Source organism: Mytilus trossulus, chromosome 13, assembly GCF_036588685.1.
Source record: "Mytilus trossulus isolate FHL-02 chromosome 13, PNRI_Mtr1.1.1.hap1, whole genome shotgun sequence".
In the NCBI taxonomy this organism is placed as follows: domain Eukaryota; kingdom Metazoa; phylum Mollusca; class Bivalvia; order Mytilida; family Mytilidae; genus Mytilus; species Mytilus trossulus.
The window spans coordinates 29,316,994-29,331,859 of NC_086385.1; the positions used below are offsets into that span (position 1 = coordinate 29,316,994).

Below are 14,866 nucleotides of genomic sequence, written 5' to 3' on the forward strand. Positions count from 1 at the left end.
ATATGGCCCTAACAATTGTTAGACAATTCTTAATTTCTTATGGCACACATCCGTCTGAGATGTTATTCCACCAGCATCAATCACAAAATTGAGCGGTAACATAATATTAACAAACAAATCGTTTGGTCAAAGCATTTCTAAACTGAAACTGAAGTGTGATTGACGGGCGGATAGACAACAGGCAAATTGAATACATTTTAAGTTGGTGGTGATTTTAAAAATAATAATAGTCAATGGGTGATCGCTAATATCGGAAGTTCAGTATAATGGAAATCCTCTTGATATATACATGTAGCTATTAAAATAGCTGCTTTGTTGTACTACTATCCCGCAATTGGAATTCAGGATCTCAGTGATAAACAAACATAATACATCTGCTAAGTTGGAATTGTGCTAATCCGGGTAAAATAATTATGCTATTACCGGCAAAACTATCAAATCAAAATTTTCAAGCAATATAATTGTATCATTAATGAATCATTCCTTACTATGCGTCGTTGTATTACATAAAATCTTGTTTTGTGTGTGTGTGTGTGTGTGTGTGTGTGTGTGTGTGTGTGTGTGTGTGTGTGTGTGTGTGTGTGTGTGTGTGTGTGTGTGAGTGTGTGTTTGTGTTTGTGTGTGTGTGTGTGTGTGTGTGTGTGTGTGTGTGTGTGTGTGTGTGTGTGTGTGTGTGTGTGTTGGGGAGGGGGATTCAGCTGAAGCACACTTCTTATCCTTCTAAAACCCCCTCCTGTCCTTTAAGATAGTAAACCTGTAAATAGAGGTATCATTTTTTTAGGATAAATCTTCAAAAACATTGTTTTGCTATTCCCAACGTTTTTTTAACCTTTACATGAATTACGCCCTTGTTTTCTGTATCTGTCTCTGTAACCTTTACAAAAGACTGCATTAATCCCGAGATTTGGAATGGAACCACTAAGCTGAGAATGTCTGCATAAATACAAGATTAATAACAGTAATAATTTGAAGACATTTTCCACAATTCTATTAAAAGCAACACTCGAAACAGCGCAGTACATACCAATCTTATTTTTCTTTGTAATTATCAATTCTTTCTAGTCCCAACAAGTTGTAAACAATCATGAAAACAAGACTTTAGTGTCCCATGTGAAAAAAAAGAATAAATTTTCAATGTCCCACTCTTTGAGCACACATTTGAACGATTCAAGGTACAAGGGCAAGAACTAAAATAAACACTTTTATGACCGTGACGCAATTTTTTTTTTTTTTTTTTGGGGGGGGGGGGGAGTAGTAGTAGGTTTAACCCATGTTCGTCAGTACATTAGTCGTCACAAAGTTGGTTTCCATATTATAATTTTAGTTTGAATCTTGTGAAACATGGATACATGCACACGGATCAAGTTTGAATTTTTTGGTGTCACTGTAAAGTGTTAACTGTATAATTTGCCTTATATGGCCTGGTTAACTAAAGAAATTTCGAAAAGTGACCATTTGATCTTAGGAGAACCTTTCTGGGGCCCTCTTTTTGTCATACATACATATTTTTCGACTTTCATGTAGATGTTTTTCTTTTCTGTTAATTTAAAAATGAAGATGTGGTATAATTGTTAATGAGACGGTTACACGCCATTATTCCGACAGCCAATTGGTCCGACAGCCCATTGGTCCGACAATCCATTAGTCCAACAACCCAATAGTCCGACAATCCATTGCTCTGACAGCCCAATACTCCGACAACCCATAAGTCCAACACTTATCAAGTCAAGCATAAGGTTAACAGGATAATAAAAAAATGTCTGTCTGTATTATTACGTTTAGATATATAATAACATGTTTTTAAAGACATAACTCCGTATATATAACATAAGGCTTAGGTAGTTCGAATACTTTCTATATACTCAATTCGAAATCTGTATATAGAATAAAACAGAAAAGAATATTTCAATTTTTCAAATAAAGGGTCTATAAAGAGCATATAAACAACCAGTGATGGTGCGAACTACTGATGATACCCCGCTTAAATATTTTGTTGTTGAGTTGTGAATCTGAAAAAGCATCACACAGTATAGCTGACTAATATAAACCCTGAAACCAAATTTCAGATATCATTGTATTGTAGTTCCTCAGAAAAATATGACGATTTTTTTTAACTTGCCTGTCATGTTAAAAGTGTTCGGTAAACAGGAAGTGGTTGAGTAATGAATCTGAAAACTTATCACACGATATAGCCGACTTCAAGCTTAGAAATGGAAAAATATTAAATACTAAACTTGTTCAAAGGGTATCTACACGTCTCAATCTTCAAAATCGATTATCTAAAAATACTACCATCGTTAACATTTTTAACAATAAAAATCGTGGTTACCCTTCTATCTATAAGTGTCATGCCAAAACATGACTTACATGCCCCCGTCTTTCCACCAACATAACGGTAAGGTCCACGTTTTATGGTCGCACACTTTCTTTGAATTTTGAAACTGATATAACTTGAAAAACTAACAGTATTATTTATTTACTCACATGAAACAAACCGGGATGTGGTATTCAGTACGTAGGAGAAACTGGACGATATTTATCTTAACGCACTCAAGAACATCTGTATCGCTTTAAAAGACCCAATACATTCAAAAGTATCATTTACCAACACATTAAGAAGCACAACCATCCTTTTAAATATTTAGCAGTTCAACCTTTAGAAGTAGTAAATAAGCAGCCTGGTGAATCTCATTCAAAAGTTGTACGATCACGAAAAATAATTGAATTAAATTGGATTAAACAATTACAGACAGTCTACCCTCTCGGTCTTAATAATAATATCATGGGAATTGGTACTATATCTAGAACCGATTATGTTAACCATTTTGATATCGTTTCTAAAACTGTTCGTAAAAACCGTTCTCACTGTCGTAGAACAAATCGTAATCAAAGAAAATTTCGGACCAATCATACCAATATTTCGGACCTAATTTCTATTTCAAAAAACAACGGCAGACATTATCTGTTAACAAAACTCTGTTCATTACCGGTTAACAAGTTAAATAAAATTTTGGAGGATTGCAACACAATTTCATATAGCAGTCCTAAGTATGAAATTGTTAAAATTATTATGGCATATTGTTATTCTAAACTATTTCCCAAAATTGATCGCCCCGAAGTCATAAAAAACATTTTATTAAAATAAAGTATGTCAATAAAGGTTTTGATTTGGTAAATATTGCCGGTATATTTAACGACCATTCTGTTAAAGAACAAATTTCTTGATATTTTGACAATACTGAGCTACTTCTTATTTGTTATATTTATAATAAATCTACCCGGAAATTTGTGTTTAATTATAGTCAATTGTATAAAGATATTAATATTAATGAAAATACACCTACTTCGTGTAATTGTAGTACCTCCGAATATATTTATGGACCCATTTCCCATGTTATAACTGGAGATCTTAACATCGTTCAAGACCGAGAGTTAAAATCATTCCTCAGTAAAGGACCTAAATATCGTCCCCCGTCAACTATTAATTGGAATGAGTGTCGTAATATCATCCACGACTCACTCCATACTTACTGTATGAAATGGATAAAACGGGAAAAAGCTGACAAAAACTCTTTTTTTAATTCAGTAATGAAGATAGTTGAATTACGTATTCAACATTTTAAAGAACATTTTACTATTAACAATAACCACATTAAACCTATTTCTCGTATCAAACATAAACTAAAAGAACTAGCTAAGGAATTTGTTTTTGTCCCGGCCGATAAAGCTGCTAATAATATTATTATTGTTTGACGTAAATTTTACATTGAGGTTCTGAAAAAAAAAATCTCCTATTCACCAACATTCCAACTGACTCCATTTTAACAAAACGACATCTGTAACAAACATAAACTTTTAGCTACCGCTTTACAAGCAGAGCCACATACAATGAAAGTTCCAACTATGTATTGGCTCCCGAAGCTACACAAAACACCATACAAATATAAATGTATTTCGTCTTCAAGCCATTGCTCCACTACTAAATTGTCTATTCTTCTTACCAGCACACTTAGTACAATTAAAAACCTGATAATAAATTGTTCAAATAAGGCCTTCAAAAATAGTGGAATTAATTATTTTTGGAGTGTCAAGAACTCGTTGGAAGTACTTGATAAATTGCATGCTTATATTGGTGATTTTGAATCTGTTCAAAGTTTTGATTTTTCTACACTATATACCACATTGCCTCACATTCTCATAAAGAAAAAAATACATACCTAATTAAATGGGCATTTAAAAAGTCAGAATGTGAATATATATGTTCAAACTCTTTTAGGTCATTTTTGAGTAGCAATAAACAAAAAAAACTCTGTTAATTGGATATGCCTTGATACTATATATGCCCTTGAATTTTTACTAGATAACATTTTTGTTCGCTTTGGGGATTTCGTATATCGTCAGATTATCGGAATTCCAATGGGGACTAACTATGCACCACTTATTGCAGACCTGTTTTTCTATTGCTATGAGTTACAATTTATGACAAAAATAAGCAAAGACCCATCGGTACAAAATCTGATAAACAAATTTAATAATACTTTTAGATATTTGGATGAAATTTTGGCTCTCAATAATGACGACTTCAGTATGTATATTAAAGAAATTTATCCTGTTGAACTTACTTTAAATAAAGCTAATACTAACAACGACCACTGCCCTTTCCTCGATATCGATATTTATATCACTAACGGAAAGCTGAATACTAAAATTTATGATAAAAGAGATGATTTTTCATTTCCTATCGTTAATTATTCATTTTTAGATGGTGACGTTCCCTTGTCACCATCTTACGGTGTTTATATATCTCAACTTGTACGATTTGCTCGTGTATGTAACAATGTTTTAGATTTTAACGAGAGAAATTTGTGTATTACTGAAAAATTATTACACCAGGGTTTTCGATATCACAAACTGGTCAAAACATTTACTAAATTTTATCATCGGTATAAGGACATCATTCGTAAATATAGCTCAACATGCAGACTTCTTATACGTTCAGGTATTTCACATCCAATTTTTTATGGAAATATTCTTTATAAAGCACAAAGGTGTCAGTATTCACCTCAGAAACTAACAAAACCTTTGAATAGACTTATTAAGAAGGGATATAGTTACGATACTGTTGTCAGGTCATTAAAGATTGCATATTTTGGCGTTAATATTGATTCACTTATAGGGTCTTTGCATCGGAACTAAACACATTTATTCAAAAAACAGTTGTTGGCATGACACGGGTTATGTTCTTCTCATATATGTTATGATGGTATGATACTAAACCACCAACGGGAAGGATTGTGCCTGATGTACATATGATAAAATCATAATATTTCAGTCAGTTTAATTGAAGTCTGGAGCTGGCATGTCAGTTAACTGCTAGTAGTCTGTTGTTATTAATGTATTATTGTCATTTTGTTTATTTTCTTTGGTTACATCTTCTGGCATCAGACTCGGACTTCTCTTGAACTGAATTTTAATGTATGTATTGTTATTCGTTTACTTTTCTACATTGGCTGGAGGTATAAGGGGAGGGTTGAGATCTCTCAAACATGTTTAACCCCGCCGCATTTTTGCGCCTGTCCCAAGTCAGGAGCCTCTGGCCTTTGTTAGTCTTGTATTATTTTAATTTTAGTTTCTTGTGTACAATTTGGAAATTAGTATGGCGTTCATTATCACTGAACTAGTATATATTTGTTTAGGGGCCAGCTGAAGAACGCCTCCGGGTGCGGGAATTTCTCGCTACATTGAAGACCTGTTGGTGACCTTCTGCTGTTGTTTTTTTCTATGGTCGGGTTGTTGCCTCTTTGACACATTCCCCATTTCCATTCTTAATTTTATTCAATAAACCTTTCAGAAAACCTTGTAATGTAGTTCATGAAAAAAATGCAACAAAAATATTCATGGGACGGAGGGATGAACTGACGGACAGACTGGTGGATGGACGGTTGGAAGGACGGACAGACAGAGGTAAAACAGTATACCCCCACTTTTTTGAAGCGGCGGTATAATGATTGGATCAACATAAAGACTTTACAACAATAATAATATGATATAATTATCTTTATAGCACCATAAGCCTCAGCCACAATCGGAGCCAAAACAAAAAAGAAAAAAAACAACTATATATATATCAAATAACAGTCAGTATCAAGACATGTACTACATTATTCGAAAAAACTAAGCTCTGAAGCTAAAACCAAGTTATAGATTATCGATCTTATATATGATTTTTTTTGTAGAAAAAAATTGATTCTATTTATAATCAGGCTCTCCGACCAAACATAATCTTTTCAAGAATCTTCGTGTATGATATCTTTAAAATAAAATAAACCTACCCTTCCCTCTTTTTCTAACCTTCCAACCCCAATATTACATTATATATTACATTTGTTGAACTCATGAAAAGAACAGAAAAGACTGTAAGTGAAGCAAAGCATTCAATCATATTCCAATTTGAAAATTAATACCCTCTATTTATGTATTTTTTACATAACCTTCTATTTATGCAATTTCAGAGTGGATGTTGCTATGAATAATATGTGTTTCCGTGGTAACAATTGAAGTAAACAACACTTGACGATTGTAATTTAAAGTTTGCGTTAGCTTTTATGTATTTTTTTTATCGGTTATGAAAAATTCAGGACATTTAAGCTCTTAAACTGCAATGTACTGCAAAAAAAAACTCCGTTTCTAAGGAAACAATCGGTTGCTATGGTGAAAAAAATTGAGAAAATCCCACGCATTTAACTATTTAGTTTGGTAAAGAAGTATCTAAACTTCATAATTAGAGTGCTAACTATTCTGTACACATTTGCACTTTTCTGAAAAACACAAGAGAAAATTTGATAATTCAGCAAAAATCCCAATTTCAGAAAATATGCATTTTTTCACAAAATTTTTCAAAAAATTTACAAATTTGATTGACATGCAATCTTCACTAAAATGACGCTTAAACCAAGATCTATCAATGTTACATATGAAAATTAATGAAACATGCATTATTCTATTCATAATCAGGCTCTGAATTGTGGTGATTTAGCTAATTTTTGAAAGATTTTACCACGCTCAACAACCAAAAAATAGAGTGTCCGTTACCATGGCAACCACTCATATTTTGCACCTCAAAATACTTTTTTTAAGCAGTATTCATTTATTGCTTCTACTAGGCCAATTATAGAAAAAATCTGCAACATTCTTGTATAGCACTCTGCCTGGTTCTTACAAAGAGCTGTACTTAAATTAAACTACAACATCTGAACATCAGGTGCATGACTGCCCCTCTGGTATTTTTTGTCCCTCTTTTAAGAAAGTTGCAAACAATGTATTAGTTGAGTGACAGTTCAAGACAAAGATGCTTATTTCACGACTTTACTGAACTGGCATACCTGCAGGCTAAAAACGATGTTTTGCAAAGCCGAGACTTTAAGCGATTTTTTTTGCCAGGTGGTAGACATTTTCTGCGGTGCAATTGTTTTTATAAAATAGAAAGACATTTAGATTTTTTTCAAATTTCAACATGGAAAAAAAATGAATTTTGTTCCTTTTCTTTGTCTTTTGATTCATAATTTTGCTTTTTATACAGAGTTTAATTGTTTATTCATAATGTAAAACTAGAATTCCTTGAATTCTTCTCTTAATATTGTCCATTTTCACTCAGTTTAACGAAAGAACACTTATTATTTTAACAAAGTGGTTACAGCATTTGTACATTTAGATTACATTGATGATTTCATGATTTTTCATATTGAAATGTTTTGAACTTCCTATTGTAAAGTTTCGAAGCTATTTCAAGTCAGTATTTCTTAAAAATTAATCTAAATGAGATATTTTTAACTTTGCATTATAGTTCAATGAATATGATATGGACCTCCTTGTATTCTAATGCTCATTGAAATATTGTAGTAATGTTCCTGTCGACAAACTGTAAAAAGTCCTGACAATAACAGAATGCATACTTGCTTTAAACACTAACCTGTTAACCCCATTTCATTGCTTTGGCATTACAATTACACCATGAGTTTGACTCTACCAATTGAAAATCAAAACTCCCATGGTTTTTGTGCATCCTATTCTGAAGTACGTTGATATCGGACTAGTTTAGCAGATTGTGAAATAGACATAATCCAAAACATTTCCTATGTACCTTATGGTATTGCTCTATTTAGAAAAGGAGGTCGTATTATACAGGAGGGAACAGAAAATAATTACTAAAATGCTGAGACAATCGATGTCGAAAATACATTGCACTTAATGGCTAAAGTTGTATTTCAGTATCAAAGCAGACCATCAAAACGCCCACATAAGTTCCATAAAGGTTAAACGGGCACTATAGAAAGATCTTTGACGTTGATGGGTTCGAATTCCAATCTTATGACTTGTTTGTCTTTCGACATGCTAACAGAATGGTATGAACCTCTTTGTAATTCTGATGTTGATGGGGAGATTGCGTCTTGTGTCACGGAAAAACGAGATATGTTTGTCCTGCATTGGTATTTTTGCGACTTCTTTCGAAACAAAGCTTAGATTTGATTCCATTTTCTGCAGAAAGCAATGAAGCGACATGGCAATAGTATTTACGACTATAAAACAATGTTTTGATATGTGAAAACGTGTCTGACAACCATATCATTTGAAACATTTGACAATTAAACGTACATTTATGTTGTTGCCCAAATGTCAAATGGTGTATGTCAGACGTGTTCGAGGATTAACTTTGGCATATGAAGCTCCCATGGCTCTTTCTTCAATTGGTGTAAAGAAGACCATCATTTAATTAAAAATCCAAATGTATGGACTGACACAGTTCATTTGTTTAAACACCGAAAATTACTGAAGGTATTGAACATTTTTTTTTAATATCAAAGAACATTGTATTTTTAAGAGTATTCAGAATACATTCATGTAAACTATCACCAACCTTCGCATTTTGGAAAATGTTTCTTCGTGCAGTTCAGATATTGTTTCCTAACATTAGGGATGAAAGGAATGGGTTGGGGCATTTACGTTTGCAAATGGTAGCTGCAATGTTGCGATGCTTTTTCATTACAAATCGGACATAAATGGACACCAGCCTGAATGTTGGATAAGTTGAATCTGTCTGAAACGGTACAATCTGTCTTATGTCAGGTGAGTTTTCAATCAGACATAAACATGGAGCCTCACATATTATCTAACGTGATATGGGTACAGAGAAAACTATTATTAAAGATTTCAAAGGTTAAAGAGCCATCATAGTACTGACACGGAAAAAAAACCCGCTTTACTTCGATGGATGCTTTCAAGACACATCCTTGCGCATTTTAGGTCTGAAATGAAATCAAGATCGGGATTAGCCACATATGCAGAAATTGAACACAAAGAAAACAAGCCAACACAGCAATGAAACGAAACAAGAAGAATGTCTATGATTTGATAGGGTATATACATTCAAATATGACCGATCCATTCAACGTTGCCGATCATCCTTAGTCATTGATAAATATTTCTACAGAAATAAAAGCCTCAATGAATGTTCAGGATTCGCTTCTGAAATCTTTATAACGTGGCAACTAGATTACTAAATCTTTTGTGGAAGGCTTCCTAATGAGTCTGAAACCCATGTCTTCTATAGTCCTATGTCAAGGTCTCCTCTGAATACTTTCGATGATACGACTAAGACCTCAAAACTGAAGATTTAGTGTAAATCAGCTAACCTTGTTAAAGCACATATAAACCCAGTAAAATTAGTTCGTCGTGCTTTGGTTCTTGCTAATGTTTGTTAGAATGTGACTGTAGTCAGAATGTTGTCGTATCCTATAGGTCCCATACCTTCAGTTTTGTTCCGTGATGATGGTACCAAGTGAAAATGTTGTAAATCTGATATAATTCACCTCCTACAAGAGGAAATTTGCTCTTCTTCCAATCTTCCAAATTATGACAATATTTATCAAAGGTATAATTTGATACGCCAGAAGCGCGTTTCGTCTACATAAGACTCATCAGTAACGCTCATATCAAAATAGTTAGAAAGCCAAACAAGTATAAAGTGAAGAGCATTGAGGATCAAAATTCCAAAAAGTTGTGGGGAAAGGGAGAGTTCAGGTATCTTCATGATGATCTAAACAAGCTAAGGGTGGAATTTGGCGCCACAAAGGATGCCAGTCTTGTGAAAATTGTCCCATGTGAAAACACGTCTTAACAGCATATCCAACGTGCAATGCTTGAACGCCAGTGTGAATGAATTCTCATATTGCTAAACCAGTGATTTTACTTTTAAATACTCTGGTTGGCAAGAGGGTAACAACGGTTTGCTCTTGTTTTCTTTAAGAGACCTTTGTTAGTATATTTCCTTCAAGACCTTGTTTGTACGTATCCGGGCAAGGGAAAACAGCTTGCAATAACAACTGTGTATGCAACCAACATAAATCCGCGTATACCAATATTTTAGGTGAAAGGTCTGAAGGTTGTAGAAATTATTTAACTCAACGAGCAATATTGGACGAAGACGACGATGAAAGCGATGACTGATGTCATGTTTTCCAAAGTTGTCATGCTCTTTGTTTGTTAAAATACCCCGTACAACCACTCTTCCTTAGGAGTCCATGTGTGTTTTTGTAAGTCAAAGGCACATAAAACCTAAAAAAGTTCATAGAACTAAAATATCCGCTGAAACTTCAGTCCATCATTTAATTGCCTTGTGAAATATTTGTGACTGGCAATAAATATACATCAAAGCAAAAACTAAATTGACTTCGATTCTTTTTTAAAAAGCCGTAAAATTCAGAAATATGTCTTGAGAGTACATGCGATGTACAAAAATGAATTGAAAGTCGGTTGTTCTATCTTCTATTATCTTATTGTTGCTAGTCTGAATTCCCTTTAAAATGTGCATTTGGTGGATTCATTATTTTTAAATTAAGTTAAAAATGAAGTGTCACAGTTTATTTCATTGTAAATTTCTTGTTCGGTAACAATTCAGAACTTTTGACGTTATTTAAAAAAACATGTTGCACCATATTTCAATTCTACGACCAGGCAAAAATTAAAGAATAAACATTTCTCTTTCCAAAAAGTTATAATTTAGCCTGCAGGGAGGGTAGCCCATTTAAGTTGAAAAAAAGTTGGCTTGGTTATTCCACTATATGCAATTGCGCGTTATGTTCGACACATGGACTCGATTATATATCTATCAGCATGTTTGACTGCCAATTGTCATACAACCAGATATAAACATTAAAATCAATATATAGCGAACACATGCGAATGTTTTATTCGGGGATTGTTTGAGTTGCTTTTAATTCAAACAAACGCTTATCATCGTTAAATGTAAAGAAAAACGAAAAAAAAAAACAAGAAAGATGTGGAATGAAATCCAATGAGACAGCTATCCACAAGAGACCAATTGACATAGGAATTAAAAACTATAGGTCACTGTTAGGCCTTTAACAATGTTCAAAGCCCATACCGGATAGTCAGCTATAAATGGCTCCGAAATGAAAAATTGAGGAAACCTGTTTTTGAATGATTTTCTTGCATCGAATTAGTCAGTAAAGGGGTTTACCCTTGTATCACTTTCAATTACACTGAGAATGGAAACGGGTAATGTGAAAAGAGACAACAACCAAAACATAGAGCAGACAACAGCAAATGGGTCTATGTTTAATGTTCATATTATTTTGCTTTATATAGTCGAACACACCTACAACATGCGGAATCCATCTCTAGCTGACGGGTTAAATTGGAGTTCTCACGAATGAAAATTCACAAGAGGTTGAATAATTCACTTGAAAACATTAATCATAAGACCTACATGAAGACATGTTTCCTTCATTTTCGTTAACTCTCGTATTGATTGTTTTCACGTTATCAAACTTACTACATCTTTTTAATTGAAATGGAAGTGAGAACCGACAAAAAACCCAACACAATTAACCTTACAATATGGTATAATGAAAAAAAAAAAATAGGAAAAGTATTCCAAATCTTATCGTACAAATGCAACAGAAATTACTTAATATTCTACACCAAGGTACAAAAAGGTACACAAAAGCATTTTAAGCTCCTGGACTTTTCTCGTAGTTACAGTTGATTTTATGTCTTGCAACATTAAAAAGAAAAACATTTTTTTATAGAACACATTAGAAATAGCACAATCAATCATTTCAATTTGCATAAAGATACCATCGAGACAAACAATCATTTGTATTTATGTCTTTCATTTTATTTCGGTCTTGTTCAATCAATTTAAAGGTATGATTTTTTTTATGTTTAAAAAAAAAATACAATTTCTGTTTTTTTGTATCTGGGTTGCAGCCGTTTTCTAGTAAAGTTTGAATAACGTCTCCGTTCATATTCTTTTCGCAAAAAGCTATTTGTAATGCTGTTCTCCCCTGAAATGATATAAGAGACGGAATAATCTATTCAGTTAGGAAAAAAGTTAAAATTTACTATTTGCATCATTATTCTACCTAAAGATGAGTCATCGAAGTTGATTAGTTCAAGAAGATTCTTATTTCCCTTAATACCGATGCAAACTGAGTGAACTTTCGATAAACCTGCAAATTCGACGATTTGTTTAAACAAGATCCTTATTCGCCCTTATTTCGATATCTATCGATAAACGTATGTTAATGGTTTTTGTAGCAAAAGTCAGTCCGCAATTAACGTACAAAATGGTTGTAATCTTAAAGATAAAAAAGTAAAAATTTAAGACTAACGTGATCTCACAATAAAATTGCAAACATACACAAAATAAAAAAAAAGTACCCAACGCAGATTACCAACAACATGGAACATTCAATAAAATGGTAAACTAAAAGAAACCAACAGACAAGTATCACAAAGGAAACACTACATATGACCCCGCAAACAGAATTTTTTAATTATTACCAGGTTTAATAAAATCTCTTAATATATGAAAAAACACAACTCTGATTCTGGTGTAAGAATATTGTAATACTTAAGTTTACAGTCGCTGCTTGAATGTTCCTTTATAGAAGTGAAAAGTTCACAAATTGCTTATCATGCGTCCCTTACTCCTATTTGAATAGAAAAATAAATGCACGAATTTCCTCAGACATTTATTAATTCATCAGATTTAAATAATCATCATGAACAAAAAGCAGGATTTTGGTGTATACCACATATTTTATACGTTAAGCGTGACGAAACCAATTCCACTTTCGAATGTCAAACTTCAGACAATGAAGAAATGAATCAACATATTCAATTCAGTATTTGAAACGTTATGTGTGTATTTCAAAATATAAAAAAAAATATTAGATTATTGCGTTTCCAAGGTCCAGCATTACTCTAACCAATGTCTCAATTACATTTGTATTTAGTGATGAAATATCTTGTCTATAGCGGAAAATTAAATGATACTGTTAACTTCTTTTGTCTCTTCATAAAAAAAAATCCTGTATGAAGTCAGCCTCATATGAATAAAAGAACAAGTCGACAGAAAGAACACAGTTGGTTCCACTAGTTTGCCAATTGTTTGGTTAAAAACACATAACAACAAATTTTTGAGTAAATTGTTTTAAATAGCACGACAAAGACATCGATATCGTTCAGAGAAAGAATATCATACGTACTAATGTCACTCATTGTATATTTGTCTTGTATAAATCGAATTATAAATATGCAATTTATGTTTAAAGTAAAGCATTCTTGCATGCGAACCATTCAATTTTCTGTTTACCTCTCTGTCTTTTTCTTCTGGTTTACAGCCATTTTTTAGTAAAGCTTGAATTACTTCTGGATTTTCTCTCTCTCTTGAAACAGCTAAGTGCAAAGCTGTTCTCCCCTGAAAGGACAAAAAAACAATTATTATTTTTTTTCTATAATTTAATGACCTGTTCACCTTTTTTTATCATTCATATTATAATTTAATGACCTGTCCACCTTGATTTATCATTATATCTTAAAAAGATAAAAAGTTAGCAATATCCTTAAACTTTACTTTCCGCTATATAGATGATGTTATTTCACTAAATAATTCAAAATTTGGTGACTATTTTGACGCATCTATCCCATTAAACTAGAGATAAAGGATACAATTGATACAGTAAATGCGGCCTCATATTTTGAAATTGACAATGAGGGTCGGTTGAAAACAAAACCTTACGACAAAAGAGATGATTTCAGCTTTCAAATTGCGAACTTTCCGTTTCTAAGTAGCAACATTCTCGCAGCAACTGCATACGGTGTATATATCTCCCAATTGATACGACATTTTCGTGCTTGCATTTCCTATCATGATATTCTTGATAGAAAATTGTTGCTCACAAGGAAGCTATCAACTCAAGAGTTCCATGTGAAGATGAAATAATGACTTGGTAAATTTTACGGACGCCATTCGAGGTTGACCGTTATAGAATAACCGTTTCACAACTGATATCGGATCCTTACTAAAATCCCCTTCCCTTTGATGAATGTGACCTACCGAATTAGACTATTTACTGGAATTTTTATCACAAAAGCAACACGACGGGTGCCACATGTAGAGTAAGATCTGCCTACCCCTTCCGGAGCACCTGAGATCACCCCTAGTTTTTGGTGGGGTTCGTGTTGTTTATTCTTAAGTGTTCTATGTTGTGTCATGTGTACTATTGTTTGTATGTTTGTCTTTTTCATGTTTAGCCATGACGTTGTCAGTTTATTTTGGATTTATGAGTTTGACTGTCCCTTTGGTATCTTTCGTCCCTCTTTTATAGTGTAATAGGGATTCACAACTATACTGAGTTCCAATGAAAACGCAATACTTGGTTTTTCAAGAATAAAATTTATATAAAAAATGATAATCTTTCAAAATAGATTGTACTTGAAAATTTACGATTTTAACAATAGATCGATATCAAACAAAAATGTTTCATTGTCATCTTTAGGG

General features: G+C 33.0%; 1 protein-coding gene across 1 annotated transcript in view; it reads right to left on the minus strand.

The window, feature by feature from the left end:
• Window positions 1-712: 712 nt before the first annotated feature.
• Window positions 713-14,866, minus strand: part of LOC134694226 (ankyrin repeat domain-containing protein 54-like) — a 49,521-nt gene continuing 35,367 nt past the window's right edge. The window contains exons 5-6 of the mRNA XM_063555225.1: window positions 13,679-13,783; window positions 713-754 (exon numbers count right to left, since the gene is read on the minus strand). Coding sequence (XP_063411295.1) covers window positions 713-754; window positions 13,679-13,783 — 147 coding nt within the window. The remainder of the gene's footprint in view (window positions 755-13,678; window positions 13,784-14,866) is intronic.